The sequence below is a fragment of the Doryrhamphus excisus genome, chromosome 4 (genome assembly GCF_030265055.1).
Source record: "Doryrhamphus excisus isolate RoL2022-K1 chromosome 4, RoL_Dexc_1.0, whole genome shotgun sequence".
NCBI classification, from domain to species: domain Eukaryota; kingdom Metazoa; phylum Chordata; class Actinopteri; order Syngnathiformes; family Syngnathidae; genus Doryrhamphus; species Doryrhamphus excisus.
The window spans coordinates 584,308-610,646 of record NC_080469.1 but is presented as its reverse complement, the minus strand read 5'-3'; the positions used below and the strand labels follow the sequence as shown (position 1 = coordinate 610,646).

At 40.6% G+C, this 26,339-nt stretch overlaps 2 protein-coding genes across 4 annotated transcripts; both read left to right on the top strand.

Annotated features, from left to right (window-relative positions):
• The first annotated feature begins 579 nt into the window (after nt 1–579).
• ppp6c (protein phosphatase 6, catalytic subunit) lies at nt 580–6,282 on the top strand. Its single transcript, XM_058070432.1, has 7 exons — nt 580–745; nt 1,731–1,826; nt 2,712–2,777; nt 3,246–3,387; nt 3,480–3,559; nt 4,176–4,385; nt 5,473–6,282. The coding sequence occupies exons 1-7, from the start codon at nt 671–673 to the stop codon at nt 5,719–5,721; spliced, it is 918 nt and encodes a 305-aa protein (XP_057926415.1). The 5' UTR covers nt 580–670; the 3' UTR covers nt 5,722–6,282.
• An 864-nt stretch (nt 6,283–7,146) lies between these two features.
• golga1 (golgin A1) lies at nt 7,147–26,294 on the top strand. 3 transcript variants are annotated; one of them, XM_058071731.1, is made up of 25 exons: nt 7,147–7,315; nt 9,239–9,516; nt 11,237–11,327; nt 11,940–12,014; nt 12,145–12,248; nt 13,570–13,667; nt 13,861–13,893; nt 14,065–14,193; nt 15,912–16,081; nt 17,323–17,434; nt 17,515–17,598; nt 17,707–17,832; nt 18,708–18,803; nt 18,992–19,087; nt 19,175–19,270; nt 19,976–20,116; nt 20,699–20,773; nt 20,895–20,984; nt 21,098–21,200; nt 21,975–22,135; nt 22,217–22,375; nt 23,018–23,077; nt 23,283–23,507; nt 23,609–23,695; nt 24,617–26,294. In XM_058071731.1, exons 6-25 carry the CDS (start codon nt 13,626–13,628, stop codon nt 24,695–24,697), a joined length of 2,166 nt encoding a protein of 721 aa, XP_057927714.1. In that variant the 5' UTR covers nt 7,147–7,315; nt 9,239–9,516; nt 11,237–11,327; nt 11,940–12,014; nt 12,145–12,248; nt 13,570–13,625; the 3' UTR covers nt 24,698–26,294. The 3 variants fall into 3 exon arrangements, with proteins under 3 accessions (XP_057927714.1, XP_057927712.1, XP_057927713.1); XM_058071729.1 differs by lacking the exon at nt 12,145–12,248; XM_058071730.1 differs by lacking the exons at nt 11,940–12,014; nt 12,145–12,248.
• The last annotated feature ends 45 nt before the right edge of the window (nt 26,295–26,339 follow it).

Genomic DNA, 26,339 nt, shown 5'->3' with positions numbered 1-26,339 from the left:
AACCCTCATAATTCAAATCACCTGGTTGCTGGGTGTTGTATATTAAAACATTTTATTTATACTTTATATAGATATATGCACTTATAATTATATGAAAGGGAATTATTAAAAAAGATATATTGTATACAAATATATATAAATAAATTATATTATCAATTTCACTTGGGTTACACTTGAACATGTTTATGTTTAAGTGTTTATGCTAACAACTAGCATGATAGTGCTAAGTGTTTATATATGTGTTTACCAATGAAAAGAGCAAAAAATGATAGTATGTGAAGGTTAGCAAGCTAACATGATCAATTTACCGGGAAGGCTAATTATTGCTTTTTTCATATAAAAATGTATAATACAATATTACATTTGCAACATTCGAAATATAAGCATATAAGCATGTTTTTTTAAAGCATCACTATTGGCAATACTGGCCGTGTATTTGCCTGGTATCACATGGATATCAAAGTGTGCAATACCACCCACCCCAGTAGACAAGAGATGGATGGATTTATAGTTCACTCTAGTGTCCAAAATAGGAAACTACATCAGCATGTCCTTGTAAGTGTAATGCTGTGTACAGACGGTAGAGGGCAGTAGAGAGATTCAAACCTCCCAAGACGGAACGACCCTCAAAGCTTTACCGGAAGTTGCGCAAGACAACTAGCTAGCTACAATGGCGCCTCTAGATTTGGATAAATATGCGGAGATCGCCAAACAGTGCAAGTACCTTCCAGAAAATGACCTAAAGGTAACCTGTGCCTCACGTAAACTCCTTTAGTTAATCTAGCTGTACTATTTTACCTAAACCGTGGCTCCATGTTTAAATACGGGCTGCTAGCTTCAGCTAACAAGTAACATTTAGCACACCCGCTTCGTCTCTGCGGCCAGGAAGTGAACGTAGTTAACAGTGTTACTAGTACGACTAACACCCAGTCACAATGATCTGTCTTCGTTTGCAACAGTTTGTAACATCAAAATGACGTCAAATGTGTACACCGATCGGTGCGATTGGTGAATTTTCATGTGGACGGCTATCGTTATTCGTCATAATATGTGCACTGCATGGCTGATACGCGACACACTACTGTGCTAAATCTCAACAGGCGAAGTGTAAGGACATATGCTTCCATTCTGGATTTATAGCAGCCATTTCAACCTATCCTTTCTAAAACGTTGGAAGTGTTGATAAATATTGGGAACGCACATTAAGAATACGCTTTAATCACAAGTAAGTTTCCTATCAACGTATGGAGGCTTACAGGGGCAAACCTGCAGAAATGAAAACTGAAAATGCTGCAGCCACATAAACGCTGCAGGATGGAAGAGAAATGCAAAATAAAGATGCTGCAAATGGCAAACACACACAAACAACTGCAGGAGAGATTCACTGCACCAAAGAGAAGTTATCTAGGTCACCAGGAGCACCAGACCTCAGGGGCATCACTCTCAAAAGATGGACAGACTGTTTTGCGCATTCCTACATAGTACCCCAGGGGTCAGTGCTGAGCCCTATAACGTCCAGATTATTTGCAGAGTATATACAGGAGTTTTCATGGTAGCTGACCAGTGCTGTGGCATCGGAATAAAAACCCTGCCCTGCTGATGAATGAATTGAGTTTGTCCTTGTCATAGCTGTATCGCTTCATAAGGACATGGCTGTACACCACCGGGAAGCTGTGTTTCATGCTTTGTTAGTAAACATTTTGTGAACCTATACCGTTTTTCCCCCACAGAGGTTATGTGACTACGTGTGTGACCTTCTGCTGGAGGAGTCTAATGTTCAGCCTGTTTCTACTCCTGTAACAGTATGCGGCGACATACACGGACAGGTAAAATCTCAAATGTTAAAACTCGTAAACATGGCTGAATGAAGTCAATTACAAATATAAGGCATTCAAAGATCATGTTCTGATATGTAGTATTCATATGTAGTATTCTACACGGGTCACTCGGTGTTAGTAATGTTACTGACATGTTGGGTGAGACACACAAGCATCAGACTTTGATTGCTGCAGATTTGAATGATCTAACAGCAGGCACAATAATCTTTACCGCAGGCGACTGTTGAGGCCGTAGCACACGCCAAGCTCAAACTCCACCCTGAACTACTCGTGTCACTTCCTGTGTTAGCTCAAGTCTAGATAATGTTAAATCAGGCCATATTTCGAAATGAAAGGAACACGCTTTGTTCCTTATCACCTTGAGCATCAAAGATGTTGCTTAGATCATCAAATCATTTTTGCTTCTAGTCTTCCACTGTTAGTATTTTAGACATCAGACATGGTGCCTGTTTTTAAAGGAAACAGCACTTTTGGAGGCCATTTTGGTCATCATCCGCAATCCTTATGTGGAACACGAACACACGTCTTTCCCTTTTCTGTCCTTTCTAAACTAGCATGAGGCCGCTAACAAGTGACGTGGCGGGACTCACCTATTTAGGCTATAAGACCTTCTAAAAAAATCCCTCCAAAACACGACAGTGTTTCATTTGCATAACAAGACTTATTAAAGGAAAACAGGCTCCCTTATTTATTTTTCAGGAGGTTGGTACCCTAAAGCTAAGAATGAGGCTAAAGCTAGCAGGAGCCGTTATGAATTGTATAGGTTTTTGGATTACTTGTTGATTTTCAGCCAAAAGTGGGGATATACTGTACATGTTTGTATATAATGTACAGGTTGATGTATTGAATAATATTTGTACTTTTTTCTTTCAGTTTTATGATCTTTGTGAACTCTTCCGAACTGGCGGCCAAGTCCCAGACACAAATTACATATTTATGGTTGGTATGATTTTATTTCAACTATGTATCTTATAGGTGTGGAACAGTATGCCGTAGTGCATTATGAGTACATTAAACACAAAGTTGCTGTCTGCTCTGACTAGCCATGAGGATTATATCCCGTGTGTCTCTGGCTGAATGTTGGTCAAATGTCTCTGGCTGAATGTTGGTCAAATGTCTCTGGCTGAATGTTGGTGGAATGTCTCTGGCTGAATGTTGGTCAAATGTCTCTGGCTGAATGTTGGTGGAATGTCTCTGGCTGAATGTTGGTCAAATGTCTCTGGCTGAATGTTGGTCAAATGTCTCTGGCTGAATGTTGGTCAAATGTCTCTGGCTGAATGTTGGTCAAATGTCTCTGGCTGAATGTTGGTCAAATGTCTCTGGCTGAATGTTGGTCAAATGTCTCTGGCTGAATGTTGGTCAAATGTCTCTGGCTGAATGTTGGTCAAATGTCTCTGCCTTCTCCAGGGGGACTTTGTTGACCGAGGATATTACAGTTTGGAGACTTTTACCTACCTTCTGGTGCTGAAAGCCAAATGGCCGGATCGCATAACACTTCTACGTGGAAACCATGAGAGCAGACAGATTACTCAGGTTTATGGCTTTTATGGTGAGTTCACGTACTCTGTTTGTAGCCAGCCTTAAACGTTGTGGTTAACGCTGTGTAATAGTCACCGCCAAATGTCCTTCTTTTTCCCGTAGATGAGTGCCAGACCAAATATGGAAACGCTAATGCCTGGCGTTATTGCACCAAAGTCTTCGATATGTTAACAGTGGCGGCTGTAAGTATGACCGCATCATACACTGGTTGGCTCGTCAAGTCATTCATGTAGGTGTCATTGTTCTCTGAGATCTCACATCAAGATTGCAGCCGCTGCTTGAGATGTCAGTGTTTGCCGTATGTAACTGTTTGTGTAGTTGGCCGTGACGTTTAGATATGTTTACAACTACAAATCATGACAAGATGGCCCTTGTAGATGGGGGAGGGTGTATGTAGGAATGGAACTGAAATCAAGGCCTGAATGCAAAACTATGTATGTTGCCCCACAAGCAGACTGGCGTGGAGCTTGCCATAATGGCTCTTTTAGCACAACCAGATATTTCTTCATCCAAGAAAGAGCAATAACAGTCCAGTAATCCCTCGCCACTGTGCGCTTTGACTTTTGTGGCTTCACTCTTATCACGGTTCTTCACTGAAATTCACTTCAAATGGTCTGTTCTGGATTACTGCGCTTCTATTGATGGGAACGGCTGACTGGCTTTAAAGAAGATCCCAGCTGCTTGTCATGCGCGTCACGTGTTGTAGCGCACACCTTCTTACTAGCAGTGACGTGTTTCTAAATATGTTTTCCATGTTCATGTATTAAGCCTTGTTTTTCTGTGGTCTGTTTGTGTCAGCTAATGGATGAACAGATCTTGTGTGTGCACGGAGGACTCTCTCCTGACATTAAAACCCTCGATCAAATTCGGACCATTGAGCGAAACCAAGAGATCCCCCACAAAGGAGCCTTTTGTGATTTGGTTTGGTCTGACCCAGAAGATGTCGACACTTGGGCCATCAGTCCGAGAGGAGCAGGCTGGCTCTTTGGTGCTAAAGTCACAAATGAGGTAGGTTGTCTTTATTTCTATTTCGGGTAGACTAATATTATGCCGAGCCTTTTAAAAGGACTAATGGGTGGGGGCGCCACCCAAATATCATGTAAACACTGCTTTCGAGGACGTCGTAATTATTGACCTGTTTCTTTTTAACCAATTTATCCATTATCGTGGCACATTCCAGAGTGACCGGTGAATGGTGAAAAATTGTGATTAATGTACACGTTCATTAATATGGCTATTTTTTACCAAAGGTCTGTGGTGTGTTCAAGGACTGCTGAACATAGTGCAAAATCTCAGCGCACAGTGAAGTCTAAAGATATACACATGTAATAATTGTTGGCTTTGCAACAGTGGCGGTCCATGTAGGCTCCATATTTGACCTGTACAGTAATCCTTCGGCTATGGCGGTTAATTAACTCTAGACCTGACAGCGATTAAGTGAATTCCCGTAAAGTAGGATTCCTGATTTATAAATTGAATATTTTTGTAGTCTGAGCATCGACAACCCGTTTATGACCTTCTAAATACAGTTTGTGGACATGAAGTAACATTGGTATAGTCACCTGTACTCTCCTCTTACCCGATGTAGTAGACTTATAATAAAAATAAATGTGCTGAGTGGGGGGGCGAAAGTGACTTAAGTAACAGTAGCCCGTGTTAAAGTCACATTACGAACAGCTAGTGACCAGTGTACAATACTACATTTCATCGTAATTCCTTTGAATGCATCCTTTGAATGCCTTATATTTGTATTTTACTTCATGTAAATGCTTAATTTAGGCCAGAGATATGTCAAATTATGCTTTATTTACACCTAAAATTATTATTAGGCCGTATTCACCCACGAAACAGCATGATTTATTATTGACTAAATATTTTTTTTAAACTGTAATAAACTGAAAATTCGAAGCCCAAAATGACTGCATTAGTATCAATTTATTATGAATGAGATTGAGATTTTTATTTTATTTTTTAACCAAAAGCCTGCAAATTTGCGAGGCTGCGAATGCTGTATCGTGAGTGACAGCGCAGCTATCCAATGAGGTCGTTTCTACTCCCGTGTTCCTGTTTTTGTGTCTCCCACCAAAACGTGCAGTTCGTCCACATCAACAACCTGAAGCTGATCTGCCGAGCGCATCAACTGGTCCATGAGGGTTACAAGTTTATGTTTGATGAGAAGCTGGTCACGGTGTGGTCGGCTCCTAACTACTGCTATCGCTGCGGCAACATTGCCTCCATTATGGTCTTCAAAGATGCCAACACGAGAGAGCCAAAGCTGTTTCGAGCAGTGCCTGATTCTGAAAGGGTCATTCCGCCCCGGACGACAACACCTTATTTCCTGTAAGATAATAAAACCCGCAACATTGTGTTTGAGTGCACAGACACTAAGGAGAGTGGCGGCAGCACTTGTGAGTCCTTATGAATTTTGTAGTGTAAATTTAGACTGTTTACAGTGCCAACTATTGTTTATCCCCCTCTGTACATTGAAAGCCATTTATCTGCAAGTCCTACAGGCTGGGAGTTTGCTCCATGTGAACATGTCAACAGTCTGTTGTACACGTTTAGCATGATGTGTTCCGCAAACCAACTCTAACGTCAACTCTCAAGTAAAATTGACAAGTTGACAGGAATTTTGTTGAATAATTCTATCATTAAATAAAAAACACACAGTCCAACACGGTTTTAATAGTGCTACCTTAGCTGCTGTCTGGTGGGTGTTGATTTTAATTTTGTTTTTTTCCTCATACGCTCACCCGCTTCACAGACTTGTAGCTCCTTCCTTCTCAAGTCTTGTGGAAATATTTGACAGCTCAGTAAGCTGGAATCAGCGTGTGGAGGTCAAATGAGCCTTGGAAAATATTCATGTTGTTTTGCTTTACAATAAAGATTTATTCGTCAAAATGAATTGCAGGTTTTTATGAGACTTATGTTGTGAATTCTGAGCACCGTTCTACACAATTTTTCATCCTGGACTTTTTAATCTCGCTCATTTCTGGTCAAATAACTCCGCTCACATTTCTCAAAGATTCAAACCAATCCAGTGACAAAATGTTCCACTCATTCAGGAAACATGGCCTGTCAGGATTGTTTTCACATCCACATTTACTGTAGTTTATTGACTTGACCATTTTCACATTGACAATAAATTGACAATTTTGTTGTCCCTGTTCGGTGGAAATATGTTTTACATTTAACATGTAACATTCTGCCTATTCTATGAACAGCGGCATGGCTCATGTCGTAGAGTGATCAGCTCCCGACCTAATGGTTGCTGGTTCGATCCTCATTCAGTGAACACATTTCTATGCAGGTCTTGGATATTTCAGCATTCATTCTTGAGGTTATAAATGCATTTGTATTAAGAGTATTTGATTCCCGGAAGCATTTGGAAGCCACAAATTGCCTGCAGAGAGTATTATCTTGACGAGAAAGAGAAATACTGTACATTGTTTACAAACACTGAAAGTCATTTCTTGGGGGCAAAAAGTCAAACCTATTGTAGATTTTACGTTTGTTTACTTATTTTGCAGTTTTTACTTAGTTTTCTGGACAATTGAAGCATTCCAATTGTTGATCTTTGTGTTTTAGCCAGATTACAGTCGTGATCAACAATTTAAAAGCAAACTCGTTCAATACAAGAATTGGCAGCTTCGCCTCCACCGGCTCATCCGTAGTGGGCGCGGCCGTCACGCCCCTGACGTTTCCTAACCAATCAAAGACGAGGTGCGTCATGACGTCGTCAGTCATGTGTGTTGGCCGATGACGTGTATCTCACCATCTGGGAGGCTGGCTAGCCTGACAGCAAACAAGCTCAGCGACTTCTTACTGATTGTCGCAAAGGAATTATTGTTGGATTGGGCATTACAGCGGGCAAAGGCAAGCGCAGAAAGCGCAAGAAAACGTCACAAGCTATTTTTTTCCTTGTGGAAGTTGATAAGGTAGGAAAAAGTTAACAATTGCTAATGCTAACGTTAACTTTCATTGTTATGATTATCGTGTGGCTCTTCCAGGCTAGGTGGCTAGCCTTCTGTCATACTCTTAAATAACGTAGTCATACCCACACATTTGTGTAGATTGTTCGCTTACAAGATATACCCGTAACAGTGGAGCTAAATATGCCACTTGACATGTTTACATATCTCAATGGACATTATAATGCCATGTATGACGTGCTTATTGAAACACAAACCAAAAAAACGCTTCAGTTTGTTTCGAATAACATTCACGTACCGTTCATATCTTCAAAATAATTTGGTTGCACAGAAAAGATCATGAACAAAACATCCGTGAAATAATGCAATTTGCTGCTAAAAGCACAAGGCGTATATATACGGTGGCTGACAGGGGTCAAAGTTGCAATATGGAGGCTAACTATTAATCGGACCAAAAGCTTGAATTTGTCATATTTGGATGAAAATGACCGTACATTCCCGATTGGACGAGAGACACTGCACAGCATCCGGCACACTACAGGATGTATTCTCTTATGTTTGCTAATTGCTTTAGGGCTTAAATTAGCCGACATTATTGGAATTGTTTGTAAATAATTGATCGGACGGAGAGCGAAATGATTTTACATATGCCATAACTATCATACGTCTGGCACAGCAAAGTCCACCACGCTGCAAATTGAAAAGATTGCAATCAAAAAACTCTGCTTCATCAAAAATAAGTGCAGCAAAAGGACACACAAACACCAACCTAAAAGAAGTGGATCGGAGAAATGCTGTGCAACTTCACGGAAGAAAACAAAAAATTGCCAGGATTCCAGGGAGTTAGCCAGGCCTGAGGGAACAAACTTGGTGCAAAAAAATAGTATGTTATAAAATACAGAAAAATATGTCTTGAATTGATACCGTATCTCACAGGTCTGTTTTGCAACATCTCTCTCATGCGTGCTTTTTGCCATTGGAATCATTGCCTTTTGCATTCATTTCTGATCCTGCAGTATTTACTATATGTATGCAGCATTTTTTAATTTGCAGCATTGTCCCCTCACATGTGTTTTATGGTGTTTGTTTCTTTTTGGAACACTTTCCTGTCGGCTCCTGAGTAGTTGAGAGGTTCACATCATCCATCCATCCGTCTTCTATGCCGCTTATCCTAGATAGAGTCTATCCCAGTTGACTTTGGTCCAGATGTGGGGTAAACCCTCCTCTGGTCACCAGCCAATCACAGGGCACATATAGACAAACAACATTCACACCCACGTTCATACCTATGGACAATTTGGAGTGGCCAATTATGGTAATGGTTTTATTTCATTTGAACATGCATCAGATTCCAATTGAGTGCATCCCATAATCAGTTCCCAGTTCCACATGTCCAAAAGGAGTAGGAAGAAGCAAAGCTTATTAAATCCTACCCCTCCATCTGGTACTTTTACAATCACTAACTCTTACATTTGTTCACTTCCTGCTTTCCTAATATAGTTTAAGTTTTTTTAATTTTGTAATTTTATTTTTGTCACGTTCTCGCCCAAAGACAGCTGGGATAGGCCCCAGCACCCCCCGCGACCCCTGTTAGGAAAAAGCGGTAGAAATTGAATGAATGAATGAATGAAGTGAAATACGAGTTGATATGACCATACAATGACATAATGGGTACAATGACAAACCAATTAACCAAACATTCATGTTTTTGGAAACGTTAATATCACAATATTCTCAAATTTGAATGTCCATTTGATCAATTTCATGGCTTGTCCTTGCGGCCGGAAATATTTTCTGTATGTTTGTCTGTTCAAAATGGATCCTGCACGTACACACTGCACTTCAGTTGCACTTCACAACAGTTGTGCTTTGCAGAAAAGTGTCGCCTGTGGTCATACTTCAAAGAAACGTATGTCTCTTTTTGTCTAGCTTTTGCAGAATGACACTATTTCGCCGTTGTCGGTTTGAGGGCTACACAAGGGCACTTTTTGGCTGGACCGAAGCGCAGTGAATTCCATGACCTGCATGGTGTCCCGTATCCTCCACAAGCTATTCAGGAAGACTCTATGAGAACAAAAATGTTTGCCAAGCTAAAGAAAAAGATTGCAGAAGAGGCAGCCACAGTGCCACGGACCGGTGTTCGAATCCCCCGCACCATCAGCAAAGAATCCATCACCTCAGTTGAGGCCGACTCGGGAGATGACTTTGTAAGTTCCTTCTAAGATTCATGTTTTTACCAGCTTATTGCTAGAAAACTTGACCCTCCTTTTTATATTGGGTAGCCTATAGAAAGGGACTGCAAAGTGCTCGTTCATTTGAATATCCAACAAATCTCCATGAAGCCATGAGCCATGTTACTGTGCATAGAATAATAAGAAGAATATGGTTAAATGTAATGTTGATTTCCACCAATAGGGGGCAGCATTGAAATTGTCCATTCAGTTTCAGTGGGAAAAATGTCAGAAAATATTGACGCATGGAAAATGTAGGAATATTTTAGAAAAGGCCAGATAGATAGCCTACATCCAGTCCTGAATGAGCACAACATTTTGATTTTGGAATGTGGGACAAAAAGGGTGGCGTATGAAATGTTGGAACATAAAAATGGAAAACCATTGTTGAAGTATACAATCATGTTGAATCAGGATTGGTGATCGAACTAGCAACCATTGGGTTGGCAATAAGTGGAATGTAAAATGATTTTAAACGAGTCGGGGCGCCATTCAATTCGTCCATGTGTTTTTCGATAAACTAAAGACATTGAAATGCTGGGAAGTAAAAATGTTGACTAAATGTTAAAATGTATCAATAATTGAATGATTGTAGCCATGGCACCCCTCTTTCTCATCAGGTGGTCGAGAGGTTGTCTGTGGTTGCTGGTTCGGTCCTCCGTTGTAGAATAGATTTCAACACACACAAGGATATTTCTACATTTATTCTACTTTTCACCATTCACATGTTCACAACTGACATTGCTTCATCTGGTTTATTTGTATGATTTTATGACTTGATATAGTGCCAGGTCACAACAGAAGCAATGCCTGGGATAAATGTCAAATAAAACAGGTCTGTACGTAATTTTTTGTTAAACAACCGAAAGATTATTTCTGTCTTGTACTTGTACTCGGATGGATAATGGCGACATTAGCATTTAGCAGTCAGGTGATTGGCTGTGACTTTGAACAACAATCATGACTTCAAGGGTCGGGCTGTTTGATTCAGTGCTCGCCAGCATCTTCTGTGCTTAAAGATGCCCTACAAACCAAAATAAACACGACCTTGACCTCCCCACCAAAAATGTCATGTTCATTTTAGTCTGTAGAATTCCAGGATTCCTTATAGATGGGAAAGAAAAAAGAAATGGGAAAGTCTATTTTTAATGCTTTCCATGATGAACGTGTTTGAGATATCTGAAATGTCAAAGGAAAGAGTGCAAGCCCAATCCAGTCGTGTTGCATGTGTGCAAGTGTTTTCCTGTTTTCGTCAGGACTTCCCATGTATTCATACACGATATTATGTCATATATTATTCTTCTTTTTAGATTTGGCACTGTCTGGTCGCTTTCACTCACAAACACATTATAATAGGACTGTGTGTGCTTTGTTTAACCTGTAGTTACAATTCCCCACACGATAATGGTGTTGGTTATCAGGCAAAAAATGAATATTGTAGTTTATCGGCCTGCGTTTCAAATCTTTGATATTGGCTCTCCGATACAAGCAATTGATTCTGGATTCCGGCAGACCGCAGCTAGATAGAACCCACGGGATCACTACAACAGTGAGGCCTAACCAAGTAGCAAGGAGTAGAAGTGATGTCAGCCATGGGGCAGTATTCTTTGGTCAAAGGTGCCCACAAGGCATGCTGGGTACTCTGGGCAACTGGCCCATGTATGTCATGTGTCATGTGTGCGTGTGTCCCTGCTAGGCATCTGATGGGAGTAGCTCCAGGGATGACCTGCCCGCACAACTCCTCAGGAGGAATGCTCAAGTTCGTAAGCTGGAGGCCAAGCTATCAGGTAGGACATTCAGTCTTGACTGGCACACGCAAACTCCAAATGACACAATACCCTTCCCTTTCAGCAATTGATACAAAGTCAATCTCAATGCCGAGGATGCGTTCATCATTTGTATTCATTTCTTTCAGTGCATTATCCATTTCAAAAGAAGTATTCCATCCATTGCTGATTGTGTGAGATACAAAGATATGACGTGTCCATCATTTTATGGCGTAACACTGAAAAACAGGAAATAAAGGTTAGAAATGAATTTGTATTGGATCCCAAGGCGAAACGCAGCCTTGTTGGCAAGCACAGAGGTTTTCACGTTTCTTCTTGTTGGTCGCGCTTGTCATCACCAAATATTGTAAAACAAGGACCACCTTTTGTAATGGTTGGCATCTGCTCCTGAAAGGATCCAATTAGAATGTCCTAGCAGCACCAGGTGGAAGCAGAAGAACTAAATCCAACAACGCTGTACTTCAATAACAATTTGCTGCTTTATTTGTCATTATTTCTCAATCTTGTTTTCCTCCCACTCCTATCATACGTTTGTCCTCTCCTCTGTCATCTTGTTTGCTTGTGTGTGTCCGTGTCCATGCCCCATGTCATGATCCTGCATCCCACCACTAGACTACGCTGAGCAGCTACGAGTAATGCAGAAGACCAAGGAGAAGCTTGAAATTGCATTAGAAAAGCACCAGGATTGTACGTACCTCTCCTCTTGTCCTTATCCTACCAATTAGATACTTTTCTCATTGGCCTCCTCAACACCTCATCCTTTTTGCTCCTCCAGATAAGTGGGTGATGTTTTTTTTCCTGCCTTTTTCTGTTGAAGGTTCTTGAAAGCCCAGACTGCTTATACTGATGTCCAGTCAGAGTCGATCATCGTAATCTGTAAATAGTGGAACCTTGCTTAGCGTCATTAATTTGCTCCACAAGGTCAGAGTCTATCCCAAACCTACTCCAACTGAATCCGTTTTTCCCAGAAGAAATAATATCCAATACAATGAATCTGTTCCAGAAAGCCAAAAATGTTCACACAAATGGCTTTTTATAGTTTTACATGCAGAAAACAAATAAAAATGCATATTAATACATGCTGTCCATAAATGTTTTTTCATTGTAGAAATAAAATGAAACTGAGCAACCCAGCAAAAGTGGAAAAAATACAGCAAAAATAGCAAAAATGTTTATATAAAAAGGGACCCCATGTTCAGTATGCATATTTTGGGTGAATAATAGGCCATATTTAACCACGAAACAGCATGATTTATTAATTATCGTGTTTGAAAAAAACGTGATGGAGTAAAATTGCAAAATTCTAACCACAAAGTGGCAAGGGACGACTGTATGTATGTATGTATGTATGTATATATATATATATATATATATATATATATATATATAAACCCATTTAAGCAGTCTGTTGAAAATAATGACCTCCCGCTGCTCCAACTTCAGTGGTCCTGTTTTTAATGTACCAAATTGGATTGGTACATTTGCATACTACAATCATACACATAGCAAACAAACTGCTCCCTGATAGCGATGCCAAAATGATAATAATGATACCATTTTTGAACATATAATAGAACTCTATGCTCTATGCACAATGGTATGAGGAAGCAGAATACTAACAACCATGTCACCGTCTGGGATCATTTTATTACTCAGTTCACTCATTCATTATTCATTATATATTTTCTATTCATTTATTCATCATAAAATGTCTGTGTAGTTTCAGCATTCATGACCATCACAACACCATATTTGTATATATACTATATACGTATACTAGTGTTAGGTAAATATATTTTCCGACCTGGGGGTTATCTTTTGATTTGAATTTGAAAACTGTGATTAATCTGTTAAAAAATCATTTGACTGCCCTAATAAATGCATGATGATACAAGTAAAATACGCAGCACCATGCAGCATGTTCATGGATCATCTTATCATTCATTGGGGGTGAGAGTATATATGGATGGATGGATGGATGGATGGATGTTTAACTGAAATTGGAGAACTTCAACCTCAAGCTGGCAGGAGGGTTTGCAGGGAGAGGAGTAAGCCATGCGTCAAAAAATGGACCTTAACAGTACTTACAGTACCTTTTCTTTGGATAATCCCACCCCAGCATCATTGTTTTACTTTCTACTAATACTACTACTAATGGTTTGGTGTTGCTGTTTATGCCTACTTCACGGTTGGAGGTTTTTTTATCTTCATCTTTATTTGTCTCTTGCTTGTTTCCGCCTAGCTTCCATCAAAAAACTTCAAGAGCAGAATGAGTTCCATCAGGCCGATAGAGCCAAAATGGCGGAAGGGATGACGCTGGCTCTGGACAAGAAGGACCAGGTAAACGCCAATCTCACCTATACGTACAGTTGCTCTTATTTGCATACGTTGATTATGGGTGTGAATTCCCTGAGCTCTGCTTTCTACAAGTTGGAATGATTATGATTATGATTATGATTATGCATTCCTGCGTGGATGGCAACTTGGGACTGCAATGGTACGTCTTTTAATGTTCTCCATCTTTTACGGACAGGAATGGATGGAGAAGATGGTGGTTATGGAAAAGGTAAGCACTGCTTTTCTGGCATAATACACTCCTGATTCAAATTTGAAGACCAGTTGAAAAAGTCCAATCATGTACAATTTGATCAGGAGTGTATTTTGGAACGTTTGAATAATGTTTTCTTCATTGAGATCACAAATGTCGTTATCACCCATTGTGAAACATGCCTTTCAGGAGAAGTCCGCCTTATCAGAAAGACTGAATGAGATGATGGAGCAAAGCTTGGCACTTTTCCAGAAGAGGGATGATATCGATGAACTTGAAGGCTTTCAGCAACAGGAACTCGCTAAAGTCAAACACATGGTACGTCTTGCCTACTGCAACCATCACATTGCAGAAGGATGGGAAGAGGTATAGCCCTGAAGCAGAAGTTATTTTTCATATTTGCCATTCACCATTTGTGGGAAAAGCCGCCATTTTGTGCTTCATTTTCTCCATGATCAGTAGAACGCCCATCCCATGTCCCCCACCTTGGGAAAGCTGGAGTTACACAGAAAGTAGTCGGATAAAACCTCAGCTAGCTTGCTCTTGAAGTATGAATCAGTGAAGTGGCACATCACAAACCAACAGGCGTTTATCAATCCTAACGCCTGCCTCACACCACTTGTGGACCACACAATGCAACTGTGCCACACTTCCAGCATCGTCTGTGTGGTGCACATACATTGTGTGTTGTGTAGAGTGGAACCCCCCTTTGGTTGGTAATCTTTTACAAAAAGTCCGATGAAAACCAAATGAACTTTTCCCATAAGAAATGATGTCAACCCAATGAGTCGGTTTCAAGAGCTAACGCTAAACTTAACTACTGTAATAAGAGTGGAGAGTTAGAGCCTAAGCCTAAGCCAGAGGTAGGGAACCTATGGCTCGGGAGCCAGGTTGGGCTCTTCTGATGACTGTATCTGGCTCTCAAGCATTTCTTACCACAATAAAAAATTATTTTTGCTAACATTTTAAAGTAAACATCACAGAAATGACTGTTAAAAATAATATTTAACAACTTTCTTATGCATTTTAATCCGTCCATCTATTTTCTACTGCAATACGGCCAACCATATCCATCTTTCTTGAAGATATTTTCCAGGTCAAACACCAAAACTCGATTATTACTGGGTAATGCGGTAGTCTACCTCGGTCATTGAGATGTCAACATGTAAATGTAAACTTTCCTCCTTTAGTCAAATAGTCACCTAGCTAAAGCTGCAGAACCAAGCCTTCTGGCAAAGATGGCCAAAAGAATGAAATATACTGAGTATGGTGCAAAACCATGCAGCAGCAGAAGTTGTATTAATGGCAACAAGTATTTGATTTATTATTAGACACTGCGCTGCTCACGAAAGTGTGCTGGCCACACCCCATTGGCGTGGGGTAGTGTGCCTGGTCTACGTAATTAGAGCCCATTATATCTAAAACTGTTGGTCTTACATAAAAATGCACACATTTTATTGCATTCAATATTTAAAAAAATGTATATGGCTCTCACAGATACACATTTTAAAATATCTGGCCTTCATGGCTCTTATAGCCAAAAAGGTTCCCGACCCCTGGCCTAAGCTGTCGTAGAGCTGCAGAGCTAGACCTCAATGTCATTGGAAAAAGTGTCTCCCTTAAATATATATTATATATATATAATATAAGATCTTAGTTTGTCTTGAATTCAGAAGTGCTTCTCACCTTCCTTATCAAAGTTCTTGCAACTTTTTTGCAGCCATATTTCACTTGGACTCTAAAAGAACCACCTTGCATTTTTTACAGAGTCACCGAAACGTTTGTTTGTGCACTGTTGGTTGTACAATAACCCAGATGGTGGACAAAAACTAAACGTATCAGAAAACAGGCAATAATGTCCATCACACATATAATAGTATATAATATAATATAATAGAGACTGAAATCAAGATTTGAAATCAAAGCGCAATTAATGGAATACGAAAATGATGTGGATTCATCCGCTAATTGATTGAACATTGATTGATCGTTAATATGTTTGTAATTGAAGCAAGCGTCCCTGTCAATGTTTAAAGCTGCTGAGAAAGGAAGAACAACTGGGCCAGCATAAGCGGGACCTCCAACAGAAGGCGGCTGAGCTTCATTCGACCAAGCAAAGGCTTTCTGAAAGTCAGGAGAAACTACGAGCTTTACAAACTCAGCACGACGAGAGCTCCAGTCTGAACACCGAGCTGGAAATAGAACGGTAAAAAGGAGCATTGTTATTTCAGTCTTTTCATCTTTGTCTTTTGTTGTGTCTTGATCCAATCGGGTAAGTCGGTTGTGGATCTGAACACTTGAATAACTGACCCTGGGCTCACACTGAATTCATCCCGTCTCTGTTGTGGCCGCCAGCAGCTTTCCACAAGATTGAAATGCTTGTTGAAGGCTAACAGCGGCTCCGTGGGGGGCGGACGCTGCAGAGCACCCTCATATTATATCATCATCATCATATCATCAATACAAGTAATGGATAATAGTTACAGTGATGATTTGATATCCATCAACATCGTACCCGTTGTACTCAAAGAACAAACAACAATATGAAGTTGTTCAATGCCACTTGATAATATTCAACGTTTTTGTACTTCCTCATTGTATGAAGTCAAAAGGCAACAAATCTGCAGGCAAATACAGCTATTGTTTACAAGAACCTCCTGTATACAAGGATGGTTATATACGTAAGCCAGAACTGGATCAGGACCGGGGCCGCAACAGATTCAGTGTGAACCCGGGGTCAGACAAATCAAATACTTGTTTCACTCAATCAAATACAAATTCATTTGTACCCTTTAAAATTGGAATGTTTTTCTTTTCAACTTCTTACTCTCTCGTACTTAAGAATGATGGACTGTTCATATCAACTTAAGTGTCATCAGGAGGAGTTTTCCCCACTTTAGCATACACAAAGTATATGTAGTATTTCAGTATACAAATGACATTTACAAATATACACATCCTGAAATACAGTCATCCATTGTTTATTGTGATTCATTGGTTCCTGACCCTGGATCATTGTGCTCATACAATACAAGCCTGTTGTTCCGGCAATCAAGTCTGGTGCTTGTGTGTCTCACCCAACTTTATAATCACATTACTGACGCATAGTGAGCAGTGTAGAATACCACATATCATCATGACTTTGAATGCATCGTCTGAATGCTTTCTATTTGTGTTTGACATCATTTAGCTACTTGTATGCTTGGAAATGATTGGCTTATAGGGTTAGGGTTAGGATTAGGGTTAGGGTTAGGATTAGGGTTAGGGTTAGGGTTAGGGTTAGGGTTAGGCCTAATAGGCCGTGTTCAACAAGAAACAGCGATGAGTGATTAAGTACTATAATGGTGAAAAACTGACAGTGTGACGCTGCAAAGAAAGTGACAAGCCATTACTGGAGCATTGAATTGACTGTCGGCTTGAATGTTGCATGTCATTGGATTTGTGCAGGGAGGAGCTGCTGCTGCTCAGAGAAGAGGCAGAAAAGACAGCTAGTGAGCTGGAGGGGGAAAACCAGAAGTTCCGGTCGGCCATCCAGCAGGTATCAGAAGACCTGCACGAGGTCAGTGGTATAAATGTTTCGTCAAGTTTGCCTTCAGTTGATTATGAGTTGCCCACGACAACACGGCATGTTTGTCTCAGTCACAGAGTATGGTGTCCTCCTTAGAGAGCTCCCTTCATGATCTCCAGACTGAAAATGATGCCCTGAAACTGCAACAAAAAAAGGTAAAAAGAGTAAACTGAATCCATTTATATGATTGCTATTGCTTCTAGCTTTTCAGAAGTTCAAATCAGTGTTGACTTTACTTGTCGACCATCTCTTGAATCCATTAGTCTGCTGTTACTGAGGAGGACAAGGAGCGCTTGTTACGGGACCTTCAGAAGAAAGTGAGCTCCCTGGAAAGAAGGCTACAAGGGAACATGACCCCTGATGAACATCTTCAGGAGCTTCTCCAGGAGGTGAAAGATGATTAGCTCTCAGACGTCTTTCCTTGCAGAAGTGGAAAATGCAGGCGCAGCATAATAGGTGACTTATAACAGGTGACTTAACATACAGTGGTTTAGAAAAGGGTTTGCCCCCTCCTGAGTTCTTATTTTTGTCACACTTAAATGTTTCAGATCATCAAACTAATTGAAATATTCGCCAATGACAGCACAGCGGAACACATGAGCCATTTTTATTATATACATTTTATTAGTTGGGGAGAAAAAACAGAACCCACATGGCCCTGTGTGGAAAAGTGTTAAAGACTTGTTAAATGTGTTCGATCCATCAGTCTGGAAAAGGTTATGAAGCCAGTTCTAAAGCTTTGGGACTCCAGCCAACTGGGGTGAGAGCCATTATCTCCAAATGGGGAAACCATGGAACAGCGGTTCATGACCCCACCATAAGAAAGACACTGGGCATAAACGGCCTGCATGGCAGACTTCCAAGACCAAAACCACTGCTGAACAAAAAGAACAATAAGGCTTGTCAGGATTTTTGCCAGGAAACATCTTGATGAAAGTACTCGGCGCTTGTTCTTTTGGGAAAGTACTGTTGTACAAATAATCCATAATATAGACTCGTATGTTAGCATTGGGAAAGTTATTTCTATTTTAAATTTCCCTCCTCAGATTTTAAGTTTATGGGGGATTTTAGCCCAAATGTGTACTGACAAAAAGGAAACTAGCCCAGACAAGGTCAACAGTTTTTAAGGTGAGCTCTAAATGTAAATACACAAGGATGTAAAAACAGGGTTAACCCAAAAGAAAAGCTTAAATAATAAACATTCTGTTGTCATACAGTATCATAGGGTGTAAAGCAGCTCTATCGTTTGTTTTCAACTATGCAGAAGTCCAGTCTTGAACAGAGACTGGAGGAGGCCAGAAAAGAGCTCCTTGACCTTCGGACAAAGCATGCTGATACTGTCAGCTCCTTGCAGGCGCAGGTACGCCGCTCACTGGATTTCACCTTTTTAGCTTTAGCTCTGTGTCATTTCTTTTTCAAGAGTTGAAGGTGAATTGATGAGTATATGTCATATACTATTTACAGTAAATCAAGTAGCCAGAAGTAAAAGAGCAAACTGATAGAAAGTCAAAGGAATGTTTTCATTGAAGCTTGCGCCTGTGACTACAGATATCCAGAACCACATGCAGCATTACCGAGCTGCAGACACTTCTACGACATAAAGATGAATCGTCCAGGTGCTACCGAGAGAGAACTGACACACAAGTATGTTGGACGCATCTCCAAAGTTACAACGTGTTTATTATTCCGTTTGTTTTGTGAAAATCTCGTTATTTCACTGTTGTTTTTCAGATAGCAAACCTGGAGCAGCAACTCCACGAAAGTTGGGACGGACTGAAGAGTGCAGAGCAGCAGACAGTAGAGAAAGAACAGCTCGTAGAAAAACAGGTTGGTGTCTTGAATTGAAAGAGAAAAATGTATTTCTAGCGGTGACTTGGGCCTAGACCAGGGGTCAGCAACCCCTGGCTCCAGAGCCGCATGTGGCTCTTCAGCCACTTTGTTGTGGCTCCCTTCACAACGCTCAAGTATTTTTTTTAAATACCCTAATGGGAAAAAATATGCATTTTTTAATGAGTTTTTTTTTTAATCTGACTTTCTGTGAGACCCTGAATGAATTGAAGTGAATGAGTTCTGACTCGTGATTGGATGAGCTCAAAGAGCTCACATGTGACGAGAAGCAACAATTTGGTGTAAAAATTTGGCGTTAAAACTGATTCAAACTTTCAAAAGTTTATAAGATATTGTTTTTAAATGATGTTTTGCGGCTCCTATCTGTTTTCCTTTAGTAAGCGTGTGGGTAAAATGGCTCTTTTGATAATAAAGGTTGCCGACCCCTGGCCTAGACCAAAGAACCAATTAGTTTCCACCAAGTAGCATCTCTATTCATAAATGGAATATTTTCAACCAGTTTACGACTGTTAAACATTATTAGAGCCCTGAAGTATTCAACCACGAAACAGCATAACTAATTCATCTATTTTGAAATTTGAAGCAAAATGTGGTGAGGGATCACTGTACAGAAAGTTTTACTGTCATTTTAAGAATGTAGGAATCAAACATGTGGTTGACTACCATACATGTATTTCTTCACAGCGAGTAGAATGGAGTACAGAGAAGGCCTTTTTGGATCAGCAGTTGTGTTTGGTGCAGCAGCAGAGTCAGGCGAAGATCAAGCAGCTGGAGGAGAGTCTAATTGCCCTCGAGACGGACAAACATGCCATGCAAGACACAATGGTAGGCTCCTTTCATCGTTTTGGCCAGCATTGTTCACATCAAGCATGTCTTCAAACTATGACTTGCTCTACTTTGTGCTGTCTTCAACCTGACCTCACAGGATGTCCAAATAAACACACAGGGGTGGGCAAACTACGTCCCGAGGGCCACATCTGGCCCGCCAAGTGTTCGAATACGGCCCGCCCGTTCTTTCTTTGTGAATAATGTCTTTTAATCTACGTGTGACATCATCACTCTTAGTCATTGCAAATACAAAGAAATGTCATATGAGGAGACATTGCAGTACTCGCTTCATCCTGAGGGGGGCAGCTGGAAGGTGCTTGTCACAGCCATCCTTCCATACAGAGGAAAATGCAGGGATTTTTTATTGTTGTTGTTTTAAAGTAGCAGTGGCTGTCTCTTTTTTATTGTCGTCTTAATGAGCACCCTATATGAACATCTCCAAGGAGTCCCTGTTTAGGAGGTTATGTTCCGATGTCGGTTAAGGTGGACCTGTCAGCGTTTGTATTGATTGCATAGGATTGCATGGATTGCGTGTTGAGCTAGAACTCAGTATTTTCCATGACTGTTCTTGCTTGGTAGGCCGACCTGGAAAGGCAAAGGGATCAGGCAAATGTCGCTCTGACGCAGCAGATGCAAGAACTGGATGAGTGCAAGGTATGATAGAAACTCTCATTCTGGTTCATTTTTAAATGTGAACATGTAATACTTGTACATGTACATGTACTCCTAGTCACCTCCATACTTGTACTCCTAACCCCACAATGATTTGCTGTAGGCGGAATTAGACGGCCAGCAGACCATTAGCACTGAAATAGCAAAAGCTCTAGAAGAAAGCAGGCGACACAGAGAGGAGCTCCAAACACAGGTCTGTGGTCGCACACATACGAACCCTAACCCTAAGTCAACTTTTTATTATTGATTTTTATTGGTTTTATTGATGTGTGTTCATGAAGAGTGCTTTTATGCGCTGCATTTCAGGTCGGGGAGCTGAACAAATGTCTACAGAGCTCCCAAAGAGAATTGTCTATGCTCGGTGAGACGCTGCTGGTGAGAGAGAAGGACATCCAAACACTCCATGATGGTACCACAACATCATTTCAATTACATTTCAGTCCTCGTTTTATCACAATCTTATGGATTCTTCATGACACTAATCAGGGTTCCACCATATTTTCAACCTCTATAGTTCTCCCCTGCGACATTTTGGTTGCAAAGAGGGAACGAAAATGTAAAAAATAATTCACAAGTGATTGGTCACTGTGCCATGGTTGACTGTGACCTATTATTATTTTAAAAAAGTAATATGTAGTATTCTGGTCATTTGCAGCAATGAATGTTACATTGATGAAACCGATGACATGACCTTGATACTTTGCATTGAGTCAGCCATAAGCACTTTATACCATAGCACGTCCGACGTAACGTAGTGGAAAAATGTTCTCCCAATGTGTGTAGATGAGGTAAGTTTTTGGCTTCTTCCTTTGTCTTTCTTCCCCACTCGGTTTGTGTTTCCAAGAAATCAATGGGAGGCTACCTAGTTAGGTATAGGTATATGGTTAGGTATATGCTATGAGCGGGCGTCTCTTACTGTATGTCCTGCAGTGGTCCTGTCGCCTGCACATTAGTGTCGTGCAAACGGTGTGTAAACAAAAACTAAAAAGACTATAGAGGTGTTATTTCATGTCTGGAGGTCTCCAATAATGGTAAAAAAAACTATTTAGAAATTCAAACTGGTTTTCTATGCTGTAACTACCAACATTTTCAGTTTAAGAGATAAGATGCCTTCATTTGTCCCTCAGCTTGGAAATACGCCGGATCCATACGTACTACATGTGAAGTATACTGTGTGTTGCAGAGGTACAAAGTGGGAAGATGGCCCATGTCCAGCTGCAAGAGGAATTTGAACAGCAGCGGGTCCAAGGAGGGCAGATGGAGCTGGACAAAGACTCCCAGCTCACGGTCTTGAGGGGGGAGCTTCTCAGCCAGACCCAACAGCTTGACCACTGTCAGGCTCGGGTCAGTACCTGCCCTTTGGTGCTCAAACCAAGATCACATATGCAGCATCTTGGGCTGTCAGCACATATGATGTGATTGCAGATCTCATACTTGGAGGTGGAGGTGGAAACTCTGACGGAGCAGCTTCACAGCCCTGCTGTGTGCGAGGAGGATCACAACGGCAGCATGACAGTGGATGACCTTGACAACATACACAAGGTCAACCGAGAGCTGGAGCAGCAACTCAGTGACAAGACCAGGGTACAATTATGGCACGAGCGCTCACTAAGAAAACCAGTCTTCCGTGATGTGCAGTCAGGGGAGGCAGGTGAGGAATATGGATAAGAATATATGATGAATATAGATAAATATGAATATTTATCATATATCAGCTTAGCACTGCCTACCATCTAAGTGAGCTGTGTGTGCACTTAGCGGCTTAGCGCCTGCCACTTTGTGTTTGTCAGCACGTGGCCAACAATATGATGTTGTCCAAACGTTTATTATACAGCATGACTTGCTGCAGCTTGTGTAATGTCTCTAATTAAAGAGTAGCGTCATTAGTTTTTGCTAATCCCACAATCAAATACACGGAAGGTGCCTGCAGTACTGTCTTCATCCTGAATGGGGCGGGTGCTTGTCACTGCCGTCCTTCCATAGAAAGGAAAAGCCAGCATTTTGTCTTTGGACAGCAACACAAATGCTTCTCATTGAATAAAACAACTACATCAATGGGATGAAGACGTATTTGAAAAGATTTCCCAGATCAACCAAAGGAGTCCGTCGGTGCCTCACCAGTCATGAACCTCACTGCACGTCATGGACTGTCTTGAGGCAAACAACTTGTCCATATGTTTTTTCATAGAACGTAAAGACCATATTGATAAAGTTTGTTGTTGGCAGACCATCAGACAGTTGCAGCAGCGAATGGCGGAATTGAAGAGGACGTTACAGAAAGAACTGGTAAGGTTTCATCTTGTGTATATTATTGCAAATGACGGTTAAGATCTTTCATACCAAGTATTACATTTATAGAGCCTGTTCAATGCAAACACCGGTTCAACTCTATTTCTGAATCAAATCTGCACCAGCCCCAAAGGGAAGGAACTAACGTTGATACAGGAGCTTGGGATACTTATTGTGTATTTTCTTTGTTTATACTCTGCAGAAGCTGAAGCCTGACCCAGAAGAAGAGGCAAAGGAGAAGATGCCAGAAAGCCGAGTCGAAAAGGAAGAAAGGCTCTGTTCTGAGCCCCCACCAGCATCCAGACCGAGCCCGTCCACTTCCAACACCACAGTGACCAACACCTCGGACCTTAACGACTCACGAGAAATCAACTTTGAATACCTGAAGCATGTTGTCCTCAAGTTTATGTCATCAAGAGACGCCGAGGTAAGTCACCCGTGGTGCCTCCACACGGGAACTCAGGTCACCAACTCAGGTCACCTCCAAAGAAAGGAAAAAGAAGCAGAAAGCGTGTGTTGTCTTTTCAGGCATACCAGCTAATACGAGCTGTGTCTGTGCTGCTCAACTTCACTCGTGAGGAAGAGGACATGTTGAAGCAAACCCTGGAGTATAAAGTCAGTGTTTTAATCAAACTCCTTTTCGTGTCATTTATCACTGTCAAATGAATATTTGTCTTCAAAAAGGGGCTGGACAGTAATCCTCGCCACTCGCTCTTGGAGATTTACAGTTCCACTCTACTCCGCTCTGTCAAAAATGATGGGATAAGCAGGCAAATATGCGGAATTCTGATGCCATACCGACTCGCTCTTCCCGACTACTACCCTTCCCGATTTCCTGACTGCATGGCCGCCATGCGACCCACAAACATGTATTTATAAATATAAACATAAAAAAATGTATATAAAAAGTTCTCGGCCCTGAGAAGCAGGAAGTTATTGCGTGTTATTACTTGCATCAGTTTGAAAATAAAAATATTGTGCAAAACGATATTACTAAATCATGCTGTTTCATAGTTGAATACAGCCTTGGATTAGTCATAAAATATGCATGTTTATGAAAATAATACGCGTTTTCAGCCTGGTAATGACGTCAAGGGTTCACAGTTTATCTTGATGTTGGCCATGGCCGCAACAGCCACAACAGTCGGCCGTGTTAGGGAGTATTCTGCTTGTTATGAAGTAAAAGCCTGTTGTTGCGGTGATCAAGTTTATGATCACCAGTTGCAGTAACATTACTGACACCTAGGGACCAGTGTAGACTACTACATCATCACAATGTGTCATCTGAATGTCTAATATTTGTCTTTTACTTCATTTCCCCATTTTTATGCTTAAATACACATCAATTTGCATATTTGTTTTACTAATAGTAACCATGAAACTGCATTATTCATGATTTTTTATATTTTTGATAAACCCTAGTGGAGTAAAGCTGTGGCATTGTGTAAGTGCAAAGTTGCGAGGTATTACTGTCTGTTCATATGTAGTTTATTTATATTTAAATCCCAGTGAATTATTGGAAATGTTATGTTTCAGATGTCCTGGTTTGGATCCAAGCCTTCTCCAAAGGGTATCATCCGACCTTCTGTCTCAGGCGCTTCGAGCCCCTGGAGCTGATGGCCCACAGGAAGGGCGGAAGGAAGGCAGGCATAGAAATAGGACCTACAGCACCTTCAGGAGGAAATGAGTGCAGTGGTCGGTGCTGACACCCAAATTCTGCTTTTGTCGGACAAGGACTTTTTAAATCTGTTTTAGGAGACAGGCTGCGTGAATTCTTTGAGGGATTGAAGTCTGAGTGTAAGCAGTTGTTGCCGTAAAATGACCTCCTTCAACACACATTTACACTGGAAAATTGGCACCACACATTCTTCACTTGTCTTTTATATGTTCATAAGTTCGTACCATTCCTAGGTTAGTATTTCATTTGTACATTGGTTCATTTGCCTTTTTCATTTCATGTCAAAGGACTAAAACATTTGCTATGTTGCAACTTGGTTCGTATTTGGTATTTATATGTGATCCACAAGTCCAGGACGACACGCTAAAGTCATGACAGGACATTATGGCTGTCACGTATTTGAAACAACAAGCGTTTTATAACCCTTTCCAATACTTGTTTGAAACTGAGAATGAAACACCAAATTTGAATCTGTTCACTGGGCTTCTCCAAAAACTTTTATTTTAAATGTTAAACCAACCACTAAAACACATTCTTCTGTTAGCCAACACATTTTCATCAAGATGCTATTTTTCTGGGGGATTTTTGTAAAACGCATTGGAATATTCACGGAACATTTTAGCATTAAAAATAACATTTTGAATACTGGTGTATTAACTGGAACGGAAACAAACACAAATATTTTGGCAGCTACCAATGCTGTTAATGTTTTATGTATATATACTGTATATACATGTATACAGTATATATATATACTGTGTATACACACACTGCATATATATATATATATATATATATGTGTGTATGTATTTGTGTATGTATAATGTATATATAAAATACCTAAGGAAAATATATATATATATATGTATATACTGTATGCTGTGAGAGTACGTGTGTGTGTATGCTTTTTGAACTTTATCATAGGGAGGGATGTGGCGTATAATAGGGAAGTGTATAACAGGGATGTGTAACTGGCTTGATGATCAGTTTAGTATTTGGCATCATCTGCAACCTTCACGCTGCTTTTGACTCATTTCATCATGTACTCATGTTCATCCCTCCGTGTCAGTAAAAGCATCTTCTACGCTGCTTTTGACTTATTTCATCATGTACTCATGTTCATCCCTCCGTGTCAGTAAAAGCATCTTCTAGTTGTTGGGGTTTTTTATGACAGCTTTTTACTGCTGTGAAAATGTGTTATTGTATCCCAGTCATTCCCAATAACCATCCTGTGTGAAGGCCTTTGTTTCCCTTATTCCAGGATTATGCATACTGTTAAAACACATGAATGCCGACAGGAGGTATTTTTGCACAATATGAAGGTGAATATTAAGTCAGAGGAAATGCGTGGTTCATGCAAAGTAATGTCTCTGTGAGAATTAAGGAATTTTGAATGCACTTTTTTTACCTGTGAACCTGGCAACACAACTGTACTTTCACTACAGCTCTCCTGATTTTTTTTGTCATGAAGTGACAAAAAGGCTTGATACTCCTGCCTTATTAATAAAAAGTGAATGATAAAAACATGCCATGCCTTCCTCCAGTTCCTATGCTCCAAAATTCTTTGTTCTTCTTTTTCTG